We start from the raw sequence: 19485 nt of genomic DNA on the forward strand, positions 1-19485 counted from the left end.
CATTAGAAACATCACCCTAACACTGTAAGCTTGAATGATTTGTTGCTGGTTAAATTGAAAAAGTTTTTAATAGAGATATTGTTATCTCTTTTTGTCATTATATTGCTTGAAATTGTTGTATTGTCAAAAATAACAGTTACCCACTGATTAATATAATGTACTTTAAATACCCAAAATATTACCTGCCTTATTAAATCTACCTTAGCAACTAGAAGCATCTCTCATTGGCCTTACTGGGGTACTGCACATCTACTGTATCTACATATACGAGGGCCATCCAGGAAGTAGATTACGTTTCCGTCTGTGTCCGCTAGGGGCGGGGCTAGCGCGGCCATCTTGGGGTCAGAGCGTTGCGCAGCTCAGTCTGCATCTAGCCGTGCTAGTGAGAGGTTCGTGCTGTGCTTCGTTCAGATACTGTGACGGTTTGAAATGTCTGCGTTAATTGAAAATCCCGCGAGCTGCGAGGTGCGCTCAGTAATAAGGTTTCTGACTGCAAAAAACTGTAAACCGATAGAAATCTATCGGCAGCTTCGTGAAGTGTATGGGGACAACATTATCACTGAAGGTGGAGTGCGTCAGTGGGTCATAAGATTTCAAAATGGCCGAACCAATGTTCACGACGAAGATCGAAGTGGGAGACCCAGCATAGTGACCGCCGAACTTCTCGAAAAAGTCGATGCTAAAGTCCGTGAAAATCGAAATTTCACAATAACGGAACTTTCTTTGAGTTTTCCACAAATTTCGCGAAGTTTGTTGCACGAAATCATCAGCGAAAAGCTTGGTTACCACAAGTTTTGTGCAAGATGGAAGGCAAGAAGAGGTAACGAAGTGGTTGAAGGCACAGGCGGCCGAATTTTTCGACGAAGGAATTTCCAAGCTCGTACATCGCTACGATAAATGCCTTAATATGTATGGTGACTATGTAGAAAAGTAGTATTTGAGTGTGGCTTTCATCTGTATATAATAAAATTTGTTTCCTATACTTTGTTTATTTTTTTATTCCAAAACGTAATCTACTTTCTGGATAGCCCTCGTATTATCTATATAAAATCTTGAGGCACTTTGCATGTAGTATGCAGTTCTCCTGTATAAAGTCTGAAACTTTCTGGGTGAAAATTCACTTTGCAGCACATAGCTACCATGTCGAGTTAACACTAATCTAAAACAAATGGCCACTCTAAGATACACAATCTGTTTCTGTACTGTAATGAAAGTCGGTACAGTACAGGAAGTCTTTTTTGGAGAAGTCTGCTGTTACGAGAAGTTGATTCTCTCACAAGTGGGATGGAGTTGGAAGTTATCTTGTCTATAAGAAGATGTCCAAGACTGTGGCCAGTAATAGACAGTAAGGTATCAGGATGGTAAGTAACATCATCATATTTCATCTATTTCGCAGAGTATATAGAGAGCAGTAAATGCTTTTACCAATTTCTACTGCACTTCTACTGTTTATATAGCCTTAAGAGTAGAAATAATTTTTTATTGCTTTGAATGTTTAAATGCATCTTGAAAGATTGAATATCTAAAAATTTTTAACAAAAATTAATTAAAAAAATAATAAATAATTACTTTGAATGTATGTTTGTTCATTCAAATTAGAAATATTTTATTGTGTTAATTATATATTTTTATGTAATGCACAATGTAGCAAAAATAAGTAAAATGTCTGTCTTAATTGCTTAAAGCAAAACCAGGAAGCACAATTTACTGCATCTGTGTCATCTTTTAAGGGAACCACTTACTATATATGTATTTAAAAGAAGACTCTTAATTGTTTAAAAAATTTTAATCTGTTTGTTTTCAGTCCCAAATTTAATTTAGTAGAAACTTATATTCATATAGAAGAGCATCTTACTGCTAGAAACTAATTAATAATAGAGCCTTTTAATGCAATCTTCTGAGTCCTAATATCATGTAAATGTGATGTGTTTGAATTCTGCACATTTGATTTTGAGAAAGCTGATACAGATGACATGGCAAAAACCGTCGTTCCATTAGAAGGTTAGCCAGTTATGAAGTAAAAATGAGTATCATGTTTTCTGATTGATTTCTCATATCAAAAGTTACATACTGATGTTTTAGTGACACAGCAATCTCATTGTGCATAATGTTGCAAAGTCGTAACATTATGTCATCTTTAATATGTCCAGAAGTCCGCAAAATTCCATGCTTCTGCGACCATCGCAAAGATATTGATTTTCCCCTCTTTACCTTCATGTAATTTCATGCAAAGATATTGCTTTTGCGTCTTTCCATACCACATTCTTTCGAAAAACATATGATCTTAGGTTGTAACTATATGGTATCATGATGACATTTTTGCTCAATTACTACAAAACTAATTCCTTATTAGTTTTGTAATTACCTCTTTTTGGGATTGTTGCAAAGGCTCATTATAATGCCTTTTTGTAAATATAGTCTGTTTTGTTGAACCATTGAGTGTTTTATTAAAAGATATAATTTTTTAATTCATTCTTTTCCTAAGTTCCGACATATATTTACTTGCTTGTTATTGAGAACATCTGAATATTGTGCATATTTAATATAAAACTACATCTTTTAACAAACTGTTCAGTACCTCAGATTGACTTATAAAATAATGAACTTAAAAAAGGCATGTTTAGATCTTTCTGCATAAAATAGCATAATAATATAAGCATCAGTATGAGTAACTATTTATTGCTTGATTTTCATTGTTTTTGTACATAAAAAATTTATTAAATTTAGAAAATAAATTTTGCAGGAGTCCTGTTTCTTGCAACAATTTGTTAGGAATTAAAAATTCAGTGCATTGATTACAGATTTTTATTAAAATATTCACCTGATAAATCAAAGTATAGCAAAATATGATTCTTTATTTCTGTTGAACATACAGAGCTTTGTTTTTACATGCTGAGTTTTATATATTTTTCTTTTATTAAACACTACATACATTTCAACTCTTCTTCAAATTCACTGCTCGTTTGTCCCACATTTTCTCAAAATATGAATTGTCTGCTGCATTCATTTGTTTATTATCTGCTTCTATGTAAACTTTATATAAATTGTCCATTTTTGTCCTATGCATGATATACCAGTTTCATTAATCAGTGGCGCATAAAAAATGTTCCTAATTAAATTCCACAATATTGGTTATTAATTTACATAGCATACTATATAAAGAACAGTGTTTACTGAAAAGATAATAATGTTTTCAAATTCAGTTGATCCCTTTGGGGTACATTCATAAGCTGTTTTAACAGAAGTATTACGTAAAGTTCCTTTGTATTGGATTTTAGTGTGAAGGAATAACTTTTAATTGAACTGAATAACCTTCACTGAAATTTAATATAAAACAAATAACCTTTTAATGGCACTGTTATGCAATAACAAGGGATATCGCAAACTACAGAGTAATCCACAATTTCATATTTTCTACAGCCCACTTATTAAATTGTAAATCCACAAGAAAATTTCTAAATCAGAAATCTTGCATTCATAATTTAGAAATTAAAAACTACCTTTAGTTATGACAAATCTTATCAATGAATATTAAAACATTTTCTGAAATATTTTAAAATTAATATAATTGATTATTAAATTAGAAAACTTTTAAGCAAAGTTTTTAGTAAAATTTTTATTTTTGTTGTTGTCTCAGTTTCATTTGCTTCATCTAACTCCAAAGATGAAGGTATTTCGAGAGGGAATATTTTCTGTATTGGTCGAAATAATTCTCTAGACATGGTTCTGACATGAACTACTCGAATGTTCCCTCTTTTTCATGGTTATAGCTCAATCATTTTTGCTAGAGGCCGCAGAATTTTGCGTTTGTCATCACACTCAGTGAAAACTATATCCCTGAATTTTTATTTGTTGAGAAATCGTCACTGTAGATGGATGTTGCATTAACAGCCCAAGATATCCATTTCTAAATCTCTTTCTCAAGAGTTCTCGTAAATTCTGTAGATATTTCAAAAATCAACTTTATCAAGGTGATCCAAGTCAGGACAGAGACAGGAATTTCATCTTTAAATAAGGATGGTGTCAAACGGATGAGATTATCAGAGTCCTTTGACAGATTAGTGAGTGGTCTGGCATTCACAGTTGCACATCACACTCATCAATTCTTAATAATTCAGACACGACTGGCCTAGGACTTGAAACAAGAGCTTATCAACCATTTGAACAAGTCGTTCCCAAAAGCACCCCACGATGGTGCTGCGGGTAGACTGAACTTCCAATCGATCTTGTTTGTAGCAGCCAATATTAATCTCTTCTTTATTATGGATTGGGATAGAAAGAAGCCATTCTTCTGCCGCCTGTGTCAACCAAGGTGGGCCCTCCCACCATCTTGATTTAATAAGTTTCTTCGCGGAACATCCTCTTGATGGCATATCAGATGGTTTTCTGCACCGGACATGGTGCCAGTTTTCTTGGTCCGATAGCATTCTAATTTCTGAAACTAATATTTACAAAAGTGCTCTGAACTTCTACGTTCTTTATTCAGAAAAGTCCTGATGAAGAATCGGTCAGTAATATGCCTTTGAAATTTCAACCTTATTCTTCATGACAAATGAGGCTTATCGCACTCCAGTAAGACAAGCAAGCAATTCAAGTTGTGGTATGCTTGTTTTTTTCAAGGGAGCTGCTCATGCTTTGGCTTGCAGTAGAGTCACTTCTTTATATTGTCTTCTCAAATATACTACACTTGCATAAGATCTCCTTGAAGCATCGGCCAAAAATATGCGATATTGGGGATATTAGGGATGAAGGATGCCTCTTCATATTTATCCCACAGAAGATGAAGTACTTTCAATGGTTCGCCCACTGTAGATTTGTCACTGCTGAGTTCTGTTTATTCTCACCCTCTTAAGTCGAAGTAAGTATTTGCCATTAACTGAGTTGATTTTGCAATAATTTATTCTATTTTTTATTCGAATTCACTTAAGGTGACACAGTTGTCAACATAGAAGGAATTGTTCAGGTTTTTTAAATGCTTCTTCAAAGAAAGTTCACATTCGTATAAATGAGTGTTGATTACTGCTCCTAAAAGAAACGGACTGCATTTTAGTTCAAAGACTACTGTACAGCTGCGAAATTTTCTTATTTCCTTTTGTTCTCAGTTTATCCACCACAGGAATCTTAAGAAATCACAATTATTTCTTTGAACAGATATTTGAAGAACATCTCTGTTATCTGAGATAATCCATATTTTTCTTTGCTAAATTCAAGAAGCAATCTAGGTATCAATTCAATTCATTTTGTTCCTCTTCTTCCAGTACTTCTTGTATTACTCCAGATTCGAGCCATTCTTCACACACTGCATTTTATGTGTCAAATTTATCTTTCAGCAGGAGCTTCTTTTTCATGGGAATCCATCATTTTTTAGCAACTTCTCTGTTACTTGGTAAAGTTTCTTTATCATTGAACCCAAAGTAAACTGACTTCATATCGACCGTGCGACCAAGTCTTGTGAAAATGATCCCGCATTGCTTCTTCTAACTCTGAATGAGTTTTATTTTCTTTTAGCATGATTCCTAGTGCTTCCACAAGTTTTCTTGAGTCGACATGGATATTGTTGTTGATGGCATAGATAAGTAGTTTCTTTCTGAAACTTGATCATTTATCTTTCCCATGACTGCCCATCCAAGTGGTGATTTCAGAGCAGTCAGCCCATTTTCTATTTCTGAATTCTTCCGTTTGTAAAGACATTAGATTATTTTGAAGCAGGAGAGATGAAAAATGAGCATTGCCCTCGCCCGAACTTGAAACCGCGGACTTTTCGAATACGCGCCGAGTATGCTAACCGTTACACCATGAAGGCATGCTATAAAAAGGTGGGAGAAATATCTTATGTGCTCCCCCCTTTTAAAAGGTGACTGGTTATTAGAGGACCTAGTTGCCAAATCCTCGTGGTGGAACATCATCATCCACCACCTTTTTTAGTTTGGGCGCCGCTTAGAGACGTTAAATATTTTTGAAAGCAGAAAAGTTGAAATATGAGCAATGCCCTCGCCAGGATTCGAACCACGGGATCTCGAATACGCGCCGAGTATGCTGAAGACACCATGAAGACATGCTAAGAAGGCGGGAGAAATACCTTACGCCTGCGGCATCAGCTCGAATAAGAACTTCTATTTTCAAATCCCTTCTTCCTACATCAGATATATAGATATTTTTCTGCCTTCTATCCATGGTCCAGGCTCTAAACTGACTCATGGGTATCAATCGGCTGGCCACTGGTCCTTTTGTCAGTGGCTTGGGGACAAGCTCTCGGGAGTACCTGCTTTTAGGAAAGCTGACTGTGGGGCTTCAGTTTGCATATAAACCTGGTTATCCTTGGTGCAGGAATCTGAGTCCCCTTGTTGGACTCTGTGGTGGGTGGGGATGCCGGGTTCGAATTTTTATTTCCTTCAAATATGGCTTTGCAAAATTTTATTACACTTCATGAAACTGCCAAGTAATCATCTAGTAAAAGACCTCAAACTACAGAAAGTACAGAAAACACTAAAGTTGTTCCCCTATTTTTGGTTATGACAAGATCTGCTGAATTGCATAAAATGTTACATTTCCTTGTTCAAAAATATATAAAAGCCTGTGCAGTGTTTGTATGTAGAATGTTTCGAGCCACCCCTTCAGCTGAGACATGAGTAGTTGTCTCTTCACTATTACTTCAAAAACTGTTTCACATCCTGATAATTCAGCCAACTGCTTAGTGCTCGATAGCCAGTTTTATTTGCTCTACCAAGTGCATCTTTCTTGTATTCCTGCTTTGGGATTATGCGTTCAACAGTGGATGCAAGAACATGGCTTCTAAGAGGTGAAAGTTCAAGCAGTAAAATATTTGGAAATCCTCCATGGAAATATGCTTACATTGAGCTTCTCAACACATTTTCCAACTTAGCTAAAGATAACACCAATGATGATGTGTACAAGCAGATTTTCTATGAACATAGACAGGCTTTCAATGACTATGTTGCAGTGTATACAGATGGATCTAAGTCCCAGGATCACATCGGCTCTGCCTTCGTGTGCGGGAATACTGTTGAGGGAAGAAAACTTTATCTCGCTTATACCATCTTTACTGCAGAGATTGTTGCTTTGCTGTTAACTCTCTCTTCCATAGGTAAACAACATTTGAAAAATTTCATTAGTTACACACACTCGCTTTGTGTGCTAAAAGCTCTTGAATCCTATGTGGATAACACAAATCTGTTAATCGTAGAAGTTCTGAAGTTCAGTGTTAGCTTAAAAGCCAAAGGTTACCAGATCCTTTATTGCTGGGTAGTAAGCCTTGGCTTGGTACCCAACAATAAAGGATACAATAAAGGATTGACAATGACCTTGTCGTGCTTCCATTTTATCCTTCTGTTAGCTATAAAATTGCACGGATTCTCCAGAAATTCAATTTTCAAGTCGGTTTCTCGCCTATTAATAAAATTCACCCTTCGATTCTAAAAGATTGCGTTTCTGTCTTGAATTCTTGGGGAATTTATAGGATATCGTGTCAGTGTGGTTTAAGATATATTGGCCAAACAAAAAGAGCATTAAAGTTTCGTATCAGGGAACATGAATCTTATGTCAGAAAAGGCGAAATTAACAAGTCTTCAATAGCAGATCATAGTTGGACATTTAACCATAATTTTGACTTTGGGTCTGCAAAAATTATCCAAAAGGCTTCTTCCATAGGTGAATTGGATTTTCTTGAGGCTTTTCATATTCATAAAGATTTAGCATGTTTAGTTAATGATTTTAAGTCCAATCCAGTCCTTCGTAATGCCTTTAAAATTCTACTATCTTAATTCAGTTATTTTTGCCGAAAAATGGTGTTACCTGCTCGCATTTGGTATTACCAGAGGGTATAAAAATCTGTTCAGTGGTTGCTTTCCATTATTCGAAGTTCAGATTTTGAGCGTGAAGGTGCATTTGCCCCTCGCTCCCTATTTTTAACTTCATCATTTTTCTTGTCCTTTGTGTTACATGTTTGATCAGATAGCCTGGCTCAGTAAAAGTAGGTGGCCAGTGCAACTCTGATTAAAAATTTGGTTACAACCACGTGCAGTGCTAATAAGGACCACGTGTTTCTAAGACTCCTTTCCCTGTATTTTTCCTCTTTCTTGTTATTTCTTTCTCCTGATGAGGAGGGACCTTTAGCTGCCCTCGAAATCGATTGAGTGTTTCAAAATACTTACGCTAAATACAAGGTTGTTTTTACGATTTTGATTGTCACATTGGCGTGTTTCTCTTCTATTCTAGTCTAATAAAGGATCCATTGGTGTTGTGGGAAACGAACTGGTGGATGTCACTGCAAAATATGCCTGTTCAGCTAACCCGTTCCCTATTCATATAACAACACTTTGATTGGGAGGAAAATTTTGATGAAATGGCAAAATCTTTTGGATGCACAGTTAACCAATAAATTACGAAATACAAAACATAAAATAGAACATTGGAAATGTACCCTATACCGAAAGGAGGAGGTCCTTCTGACCTGATTAAGAATTGGTTTCACAAGGCTAATACACAGATACCTATTGATGGGCGAAATTGAACCAGTTTGTGCTAAATGCAACACTGTTTTAACCATTAAACACATTTTAATTGATTGTCCAAATTTTAATTGCTTTCGAAATTTGTTTTTAATACTTGGGAGATTTCAGCAAAAGATTAAGTTGGTAAAGAACTACATTCTAACATTTTTAACTTTTTAAAAGCTACAAAGCTTTACCATGTTAATTGGATGCCCTGAATCCAATTTGAGTTTCAGAAGATCTAACTGGGATCTAGTTATATTCATATTCATCAGAATTTATCCTTTGACTATAGAGTTTACTATCTGTATTTCATGGTTTTCAAAAATTAGTAAAAAAGAAAATTGTGTGTTTGATCTTATAGCTTGCTATTTTATACCTATATGTAACATTGTATTAAATTTCCAATCATGACTCGTGAGTATGCACTGAATGGTGCATGTGTTCTTGTCTTTATTAGTTTAAGTTTTGAAAATACATAATCTTTTGTTTGGCGCAATATTAATCACCATGGGTTTTGTGCCGAAAAGTTCCAACCAACCAACCTAAATTTTCTGTGCTTTTCAAATTTCTACCATTTTCCTAGAGAAAAATGCAAATATCTTTCGGATATTCTTACCTAACATTTTGTTAGTTATTTAACTTAACATTTTGTTAAGTACTTACTACTTACCTTATTGGTCCAACTTTTTTTCACATTGCTTGTCTATTTTTATTCATTACAATTTTCTTCGCAGATTGATGGCGGCTAAGTGAAATATCCCATTCTACCATCTAGATTCTTCTTATCACCCTTTTGTTGTTCCAGACATTCTTTTATCTGATGCAGAGTAAAAGCGCACTGTCACTCTCTTTCCATTCGATACAAGCAAATTTCTAGCAGCATACTATGTTAACAAAAAAAAATTTGGATTTTACCAACTGTATCATCTTATCATGAAACATTTCTTGTTTTTCCTTATTTGATTAACCCTAAAGGTAGGAAATGCATATATGGAAGATAAAGTATATGCGAATTAAAATTACAATTTAAATTAGCAATAGCCAGTTAATTAAATTAGCCAGTTAAATTAGCAATAGCCAGTTAAATTAGCAATAGCCAGTTTATATTTAATTTGGTCATTTCCCTCTCTGTTCTAAAAATATTGTTAACTGTTTCTGGACTGTGTTCTGTCTAGATCAGTCCATATAATATGACTTACATAACATTGAAGATGTAACTAATTCAGAACTTGAACTTAAAATTTTGAGAATAAATCTTTCTCTTAGTGAACTTTCATATTGAATAGCTATGCTCTTTTGCATATCCCTCTGTTCTTGCTAAGACACTGCCTTGCTGCTCTATTCCTACTACAGTATCAGAAAGGTAAATATTTTTTAATAGGCATGACTAGAGTGCCAAGTGAATTGTGGCTGTAAATGTCAATTGAAATAAAGATGAATATTTATTTGCCTCAACTGCCAAGTTTTTTTTTTTTTCAATATTGATCAGCATTCTATGCTATCAATATTGCTAAGTTTGCTGTATTGCATATAGTTACTGAAAACTTAGTGTATTAAAATTATTTTTTTGCTAGTGAACAGGATTTTCATTACTGCATATAATGTCTGAAAGAGATTATAACATGCATTAAAAAATTTCTACTCTTTAAGTACCTTGAAAGGTGTTGCAGCAAAATAGTTTTTGAAGCAGTGGTTGGCAAATTAACTTTTAAATTTTATAAACTAATAATGTATGTTTATATTAGATTTCTGTTGCAATGCTTAAAGTTCCAGTAAATTTAGATATGTTTTGATAACTGAAAACTGGCATCTATTAATGTATTTATTCTGTGGCTGTTTTTACTTTTATATCGTCCAAGGATTATATTAGAGGCAGTTTTATCTTTGCTGATTTCTGAAATTTATTTTTAGTATTTATTATTAATATGAAAATATTGTTACGAATTTGGTATTTAAAAAGCTAATGTTAGTTTAATTATAAATTAAATGGTTTTATTTCTCGCGCAGTGCAGCGCGTGACGAATATTAAAAGAAAGCTAAGCCGGAAAATTGAAAATGCAAGAGCGCGTGCATTAAATAAATAAATATCTCTTTTTCATTTTGAGGAAGTACTGGAAATTCTAGCGCGTGATTTTAAAATCTTATAAAAGGAGGAAAACATCTCAGTTTGTAGTAGTTGCTTAGTTTGTTGTTGTTTAGAAAACTGCTCTTGTTGATTGTAGCGAATTCGCGGATTAGCGTTCTTTAGCTGTTTTGAATTATGTTCTATTGGACATTTGAGTAGTTAAAAGATAACTACTGTGAGATATTGTAATACTGCATGATAATTTGAGAAGATTAAGCATTTTTGTTGTGATAATAATAAATTTTTGTTCATTTTTCATCGGACTTGTGCATTCATTTCATAACGAACCTGTATGCACGCAACAATTTTTGGTGTCAGAAGTGGGATTTGAATGCCAATAACAAGAGCGATGGAAGAGCAGTTAAGGCAATTGATAACAGCCTTTGCCTCGTTTAAAGAAGAAATGAAAGAAGAGATGAAATCTAGCCAAGGAAAGATGGAAGGGGCCGTCAATTCCGTTAAGGAAGAAATGAAATTGGGCCAGGAATCTGTTAAGGACGAAATGAAAGCCGTTCAAGCTAAGATTGAAGCAGGTCAAGAAGAAATGAAAAGAGAGATTACCTGCATAATAGAAAATAAATTTGAAGCTATGGAAGGCAGAATTGACACAGTTGAAAATAAAGTTGGACTAATTGAAGAAAGAGTTTCTTCGGTGAAAGAAGAAATAGAAGAAAGAGTTTCTTATGTAAAAGAACATATAGAAGGGAGAGTTTCTGCTGTGGAGGAACGAATTGAAGAAAGAGTTTGTGCCGTCCAACACCAAATCGAACAACAAATTGATGAGAGAGTTTCTGCAGTTGCCAAAGAAATGGATACTTTAAAGAAATTCGTAGCGACGGCAGGGAACAATAGTGATGGTTTTAAATTTTTACCCATGCCTGCTCGTCCCTCTCTGAAGTTATCCACTTATGATGGGAAGACCTCCTGGCAAGTGTATAAAACACAATTTTCTATAGTGGCGGAGGCGAATGAATGGGATTCCCAAACTAAGGCCTGTCATCTCGCCGCTTCGCTGAGAGCAGACGCAGCGGATATCCTGCAGACGCATCCTGAAAACCAAAGACTTGACTTCGAAGCTCTATCCGGCGCATTGGAGCTGCGCTTTGGCAAGAAATGTTTAAAAGACTACAGCAGGCTTCAATTAAAATCCCATTAACAGAAGCCCACCGAATCACTCCAGGAACTCGCCGCGGATGTTGAAAGGCTGTCCCATCTCGCTTTTTCGGAATGCCCGACAGAAACAAGGGAAATCCTGTCCTTACAATACTTTATCGACCGCATCCGAGATACTGAAATACAGAAAGCTCTTCGAATGGCAGATGTAAAGGACATAAAAAGCGCTCTGTTCGCCATGAAGTTCGAGGCAGCCCAGCAAGCAACTAGTAGAGATCGCTACCCAGTTAGAGCTGTGCGAGTCCATGAGCCAGTGGATCAACTGATGGCTCGTTTAGATGATTTAGCCAGACAAGTCGAAGATTTGATACGGAGTAGGAGCGAGAAGAAAGTGGCTCTAAGGTGTTGGAGATGTGGTAGTGAAGGTCACCTAAGACGGAATTGCAGAACACCCCAGGGTACGGAATATAAAGCAAATGATTTTACCAGACAAGTCAGTGGCTTGAGACGGAACAGAAGTGAAAAGAAACTAATTCTAAAGTGCTGGAACTGCGGAGTTGAAGGCCACATACGAAGAAACTGCAGAACACCCCGAGGTACGGAAAATAAGACCATTTCCCAGCAACAACGCAGTAAACAAATTAGTGACCATATCGAGGAACGGAGGTTGCCAGATAGTGAAAAACCTTGTTTTAAAGCTCTTAAAATTTATACAGTGAGTGGCAACAATAACGGACTGTCCATCAATGGGAATATCGATGGAGTTCCTTGCAGTATGATCATTGACACAGGAGTTAATGTTACCATCATTAGGAAAGATTTAGCTGAACAGTTTAAAGATAAACTTATTTGGACGCCATCCTGTGTTACCCTTCAGACTGCGTCTGGTGACAAGATCGACATAACTGGGAAGTTAAACGTAAACATCACGTTTGGAAGTGCCGCCTACCATCACACGGCATATGTGGCGGATATTACAGATCCATGCATACTCGGATTGGACTTTTTAAGGAAATACAATTTTTCCTTAGATTTCAAAAACAATAAGCTGCTTTCAGCATCTGATGGCATGACTATCCATCCTCAAAAGGGATCCTCGCCTGGAAATGTCGATGCCTTGTCCGAAAGATCCAGTTCGGGAAGCTGCCGAAATCATACTAGGGTCGAAAAGAAACGCAAGACTACCAGCTCTTCTCCAGCCCAGATGCTCTTCGGTCAAGACCTTCGACTGCCTGTTTGATCGCCGCACGGATGCGCCTTCACCGCCTGAGGAACACATCCAAGATGTCCAGGCCCGTTTTGAAGTGATGCCCCGTTTTGCACGAAATCGAGTGAACTTGGCGACGGAGAAAGTGAAGACGAGATACAACACGAGAGCTACTGGACATAGATCCAAGAAAAGAGACAAGGTGAGGTTGTGGAACCCGATTCAACGAAAAGGACTCAGTCCTAAATTACAGTCACCTTCGGATGGTCCATATACAGTGCTGAACACGAATGACGTTGTGGTTCGGATCCGTGAGTCTTCGAACTCTTACGACAGGTTAGCTTATTACTATGGCCATAGTACATAATGTAAATAATTGTAAATAGTATCAGACCATGGTCCTTTTTGTTTTCAAATGTGTATTTGATTTGTTTTGTATTTAGTATTTGATAGCATTTGATTTGTTTAAGTTAGTTATTGCATTTATTGTTTATGTTGTTTGATATTGTAATGTAACGTTTATGCCACAGTTGTAAGTTTAGCTTCCTGTCCAGGGATTGTACTGCCCGGGACGTGCAGTCCTTGGGAAGGGGGCAGTGTTACGAATTTGGTATTTAAAAAGCTAATGTTAGTTTAATTATAAATTAAATGGTTTTATTTCTCGCGCAGTGCAGCGCGTGACGAATATTAAAAGAAAGCTAAGCCGGAAAAATGAAAATACAAGAGCGCGTGCGTTAAATAAATAAATATCTCTTTTTGATTTCGAGAAAGTACTGGAAAATTCTAGCGCGTGATTTTAAAATCTTATAAAAGGAGGAAAACATCTCAGTTCGTAGTAGTTGCTTGCTTAGTTTGTTGTTGTTTAGAAAACTGCTCTTGTTGATTGTAGCGAATTCGCGGATTAGCGTTCTTTAGCTGTTTTGAATTACGTTCTATTGGACATTTGAGTAGTTAAAAGATAACTACTGTGAGATATTGTAATACTGCATGATAATTTGAGAAGATTAAGCATTTTTGTTGTGATAATAATAAATTTTTGTTCATTTTTCATCGGCTTGTGCATTCATTTCGTAACGAACCCGTACGAACGCAACAATATATATTTTTTTAAATGAAGCTTTAAAAAAAATTGTTGTGGATGTTTAGGTCTGCTTTTTGCAGTTTATGAATTAACAATTTTACAGAAAAAAAAAACAAAAACTGTGTTTGAATTTGCTTTTGCTAAAGTGACTGGTCATTTGAAGTGTTTTTTTTTTTTTTTTTTTTTTTTTTTTTTTTTATTTTGCGTAATATGTTGAAAGCGTAATGCTTCATTGTCATTTAAGCTTTTTAAAATATGAATCATTAGATTCATATTTTAAAAACTGTTTGTTTGTTGATATTACTGTTGTTTACTTCTTTTTGATATTGCTATTATTTTGTTTTCAGTTGGTATTACTATTATTTTATATTCACCAATGTACTTCATTTTAAACTTATCCGATATATGATTGGACCAATATTTTTATATTTCAGTTTCTGTCAAGATACAGTAAAACTAGGCAAAATGCATTACGTTATTTATTACAAAAGTAAGCATATTTTTTCATTTTACTTACTAATTTTTCTAGATACCTTATGGTATGTATATTTTAGATTTTTTTTTTTTTTCTTTTCCAAATGCTTTGTAATATACTGAACTCTCCTGTGATGACCACCTTTTGTAGACAGCTAACTGCATGAGAACATTAACAAACACTGGTATTAAACATTACCTCTGAGGTGACCAAAATCATCTGAAACCTTGAGTGGTGTTTGAAAAGCATTCACTGTTTGTATAAAGGCATTTGAGAATCAATCATTATTATTGAAAATGCGTGATAAAGAGTTAAAATCAACAAAAATGCAAAAATTATTTTTCATCATAGTAAAAAAGTTAAATGAACTCATCTGTATTTTCACATATCATCAGATGATAATTCATGTTAAGAAATCTCTATGGGCTGTTTGTCTTGCTTCATTGTCTTGCAGTCCTTGTGTGAAGAATTGTTGTTAAAAAGGTTAATCAGTTGCAAAGAAGATGAGGTTAACCACTTGTTGAAGGTTAAAATAATCATAAGACAAAGCAGAGTATTCATGGACTGATGTCTCCACAAAGTGCTGAACAAGCCATACAGTATTATTTCCAGGATTCAGAGAAGCCTTCTAGGTTTAGGAACAGTTCGATGCTAGCCACTAAGAGGTGCTTGCTAAAAGTTCGTAACCTGCATGATGTGGCTTGCATTATCTTTATAGTTTCATGCAATGATATCTGGCAGGTAATAATTTTCAGAGCTTAAGCCACCTCAGTAGAAAGAAATTCATTATTGTCTGTTTGCTAGTCTCCGGCTCAATCTGAACTTTTCTTTCTTTAGTGAATATATTCATTGTAACATCAAGTGAAGGGATCAGTTTGGTTGTCTGAGGGATGCAACAGGCAAGCATTATTTTGAATGGGTGTGTTATTTTGACACTCAGTTGTGTCTCCGCCTTTGTATCTTTCATGCATATTTTTTAATTTTATTAATTGTAGGTGACTTTTAACCAATTTGCTCAAGGAATGAATAGAATTTTTGTGTTTGAAGTTGAAGGAAGTCTATGATTTGTTTCATGTAGGATATCTAATGGTATAATTTTAACATCTTGTAGAATTCCAAAAGTGTGTACTTTTTCTTCATTGGTTAGATGAAAATAAATCCCAATGTGACATGCAGTTCACCTTCTTTCATGTTTCTGATATTAATATAAGTTACTTTTCTTCATTCTCAGTGAAAAATGGGTTAATCTTGTAGCTACTATTGTAAAAATCATTGCATTATGCAATTATTTCTAAGTAAAGTACAGTGCTCATTTAAACCCTTTCAAATGTCAAATATGAATTTGGTGAAATGTTTTGATTAGTTGCTGTTTTAGAAATAAAATATGCATTTTGATTGCCTTCTTTTATTAGAGAAGAAAATTCTAAATCTGAAGGCTATGGCAGGTGAAGCATGCAGAACTAAGACTTGTTAATAGAACATATTGTGTCAGTTGATAATTTTATAACATCATACATTGAGTAAAATAACTGATAAGTATAAAACAGCTTGTTAAGAAATATGAATACTATTTGAAGAAAAATTTTAGATAATTTAAAAAGCTGGAAGCATATTTTATTTATTTATTTATTTTTATTTATTTATTTATTTATTTTTTATTTTTATTTATTTATCAGACACATAGCAGTGTAGAAGTACAAGTAGTCCTTCTTCAACACAGCATCCTGTAACACGGTTTCGCTGTAACACGATTCATAAATTGCAAGAACCCTATAACAATATACAACAGGGATAAGATTAGATTGTCTTTAAAGAAATTGTTTTAGTTCTCATTTCATCAATAGATGTCGCCGGTAGCTTAACTCATGTTCAGTCTTTCTTATCTCATCTTATCTAATAATCTTATCTTGTTCATTTGCACTTTTGCAAATGAGGATGATGGTTTGGTAAAACCATCGAAACTAGTCCTGTGAAAATTTGAAAACATAATACTGATTTTTGTTGTTTGACTTCTAAATTAATGTCTAGCCCTATATCGAGAAATTTAAAATGACCGGGTAAGAACTAGTAAGCAAAGTAAAATTACGGATTTTGTAAAGATGGAAGAAAATGGCAGAACTTTAAATGAAGAAAGAAATAATGAAAGTGAAAGCGATCTCATTCCACTGAAAAAACACTCTCTGTTGATTATACTGAGTAATGACAAAGAAGAAATTTATTACACTAAAGTTGTATTAAATTAAAATATGTAATATTCTTTGTTGTGTGTTGGCCCCTTTTTATATTGGCTCTGGGTCTCGTACAACATGATTTCACACAACACGGCATTTTCTAGGAACCTATCTACTGTGTTATACGAGGGTTACTTGTATTGGCATTATATTAGCAACATTATGGTAATGATAATCTTAAATTGAAGCATTTTAGTTACTCATAATAAAGAAACAATTCTAAAACAATTGAATTTCGGCCATAAAGACCAAACATTGTTCAGATCATTGTTTTTACAAGTATTTCATAAAAGCATTATCAGTATGATTGTCAATCCATACATTTTACAAGCATTTTAAATCTTGCAGTTATAAACATTTCAATCATTTACCAAACCACAAGGTTTAAAGTTTCAAAGACAAAATTGCACTTAAATTATGTGTTAAAGCATCTAATATGTGTAATCTATCCAAGGAAATTAACATGCGAATTGCAATGAAAATGGTATAAAAATTGCCTCTTTTTTGAGAAAGTGGCATGTGTAAAGTATATACCATGTTTATAAATATGTAAATTTTAAATACAGTATCTATATGTTTATATTTGTTAAATTAATATTACATCTATCTAAATATTATAGTATTAAAATAAATGAAAATTATTTGTTTTATGAAATTTCAATTGTCTGTTTTTCTGCTCTAAAAAGTTAAATTTAATGTTTAACCATATTTTTCTGTAAATGCAAATAATCAGCTTTAAGTAAATTTTGCTGAATAAATTTCACTAAAATTAAAACATTTTCAGCTGAAGTAGAGATTACATGCAAAGCTTCTGAGAAATTTGATTGCTGACATTGAAGTGATATTGGGAGTTGTTCTAGGTGTTGGGAGGGTGTGTTCTATTGTAGTATTATAGTCATTCGTACAGAAATGTCCTGTCATATATTTTAGAGATGCCTTGGTCCAGAATTTATATTCATGCTATATTGCATGTTTTCATGAAACTTGGGTGAGGGAAGTGCTTTTCTCCATGTAAAGGATTCTGATGCATGGAAAGAGTGTCTAACTATAAGCTTAGCAGGGCATTTTCAGGTATAACTGAATCAAGGAAAAAAAAGAAGGCGGGGAAGCAATTCTGTATCTTCCATTCTACTCGGCCAGTTGCTGAAATTCAGCTTGCATTTTTTATGTCTTGAAAGCATAACATAAGATATATATTTGATAACATAAGATATATTTATATGGAGTGTTATTCTAATATACTTATTCTGACATAAAATTGGAATTTTTCTGAAAAAGCATGGCAATTTTTTTCCATATTTCAGTTCTAAGACTCAACTTATGTATTCAAATATCGAATTTTATAAATTGTGATCAGAAATTTAAGGAAAAATTTGAGAATTAAGTTTTGCTCACTTTTTTTACATTGTGCCAAGAGTAATTCACTTGGAGAACTTCCTAGTTTTTGGCAACATATTTCACTTTTCTTTTCATTCTTAATCTGCCGAAGTCTCAGTTCTTCTTTCGTAGAAATATTTTTGCCATATATTACATTTTTTAATCACTGTTGAAATTTATTCCCTTTTCAAATTTTACTGAATTGCTTTAGATATATTACTGAATTATATTCCTTTAAATAATTATGTAAAAAATTAAATTTTATACATTTGGATTGTGTACTTTTAAGTATTTATTAATATAAATTTTTCAGTGTTTTTTATTTATTTTAACTGCATTTCCTTTTAAAGAGTGCTTTGTGAACCAGTGTACACCATGATGCATTTAAAAACTAGATGTCTTAAAAAAAGGAAATATAGTAAGCACAATTCGTACGTCTTTCAGTGAGCCGTTTTGGAAGAATATATAAATGAAAAAGATGATAATAGAATTTTAATTTAGGAGGAGATGCATATATTGTTTATGCGGTTTTTCATTGCCTTGTCTTTAAACAATTTGTTATTGTGACTTTTTATATATTATTACATTTTTACTTTTAAGTTTGTTAAAATGTTATGCGTATTTCAGAATAAGTTTAAATATTTCATTTTTTAAATCATAAGAATTAAATAGTGTAATATAAAAAAAAGAATTCACAAAAATTATTTTTGAGTTTTTAATACTTTGCCAATTTTTTTGACACATTCTACAAATATGTCTGCTGTCATTCACTTTTTTGGGCTGCATATTGTCAGTAGTTGTGAAACATCTTGGTTTTTGTAACATTCTTAAGAGTAGTCTTCTATTTTTTCCTTATTTGCTCATTATAAAATAGTGAAGGGATTTTCACCGTGATACTGAAGGTCTTCAGAGGTGAGGTATTTTAAAAACTGGAGAAGAAAGAAATGACTAGTTTCATCAACATTGTAAATGATTTTAGATGGTATAAATGTTTTTTACTTGATTGTTGAACTTTGGATAAATTCTTAATCATTTGGCTGAGACATCTTTGGGTTTTCAATTTACGATATAACATTCTGTGACATATGTAAATTTATACAGCCCTTCAGTGAAAAAATAATCATCTTTTGCATACATCCACAAAGTTGTATCTTGGCCCTTTTCAGTTTACATAGGCCCATTTGCTTAACTACTTGATGTGCTACACTGCCTGAAAATTTTTAATAAAATACGGTTTGAACATTCAGATATTTTGCTTTGAACATGCAACTTCTCTGAAATGGATTTTCTGCAGTTGTTCATTCTTCTAATTTCCTTCTTTCAGAAATATTTGTTTTCAGTGTTGACACAAAAACATTAGTTT

General features: G+C 33.9%; 1 protein-coding gene across 3 annotated transcripts in view; it reads left to right on the plus strand.

Moving 5' to 3' along the window:
• Nucleotides 1–379: 379 nt before the first annotated feature.
• Nucleotides 380–19485, plus strand: part of LOC146996629 (uncharacterized) — a 42723-nt gene continuing 23617 nt past the window's right edge. The window contains exons 1-2 of one of the 3 annotated variants that reach the window (XM_085821329.1): nt 380–1361; nt 14474–14578. In XM_085821329.1, coding sequence (XP_085677455.1) covers nt 1285–1361; nt 14474–14578 — 182 coding nt within the window. In that variant the 5' untranslated portion in view covers nt 380–1284. Of the gene's footprint in view, nt 1362–12712; nt 13295–14473; nt 14579–19485 lie in introns of those variants that run through there. The other 2 variants (XM_085821327.1, XM_085821328.1) reach the window with 2 other exon arrangements.

The sequence above is a fragment of the Stegodyphus dumicola genome, chromosome 7, assembly GCF_044657685.1.
Source record: "Stegodyphus dumicola isolate Sdum_Otavi_A_Nest chromosome 7, ASM4465768v1".
Classification (NCBI taxonomy): domain Eukaryota; kingdom Metazoa; phylum Arthropoda; class Arachnida; order Araneae; family Eresidae; genus Stegodyphus; species Stegodyphus dumicola.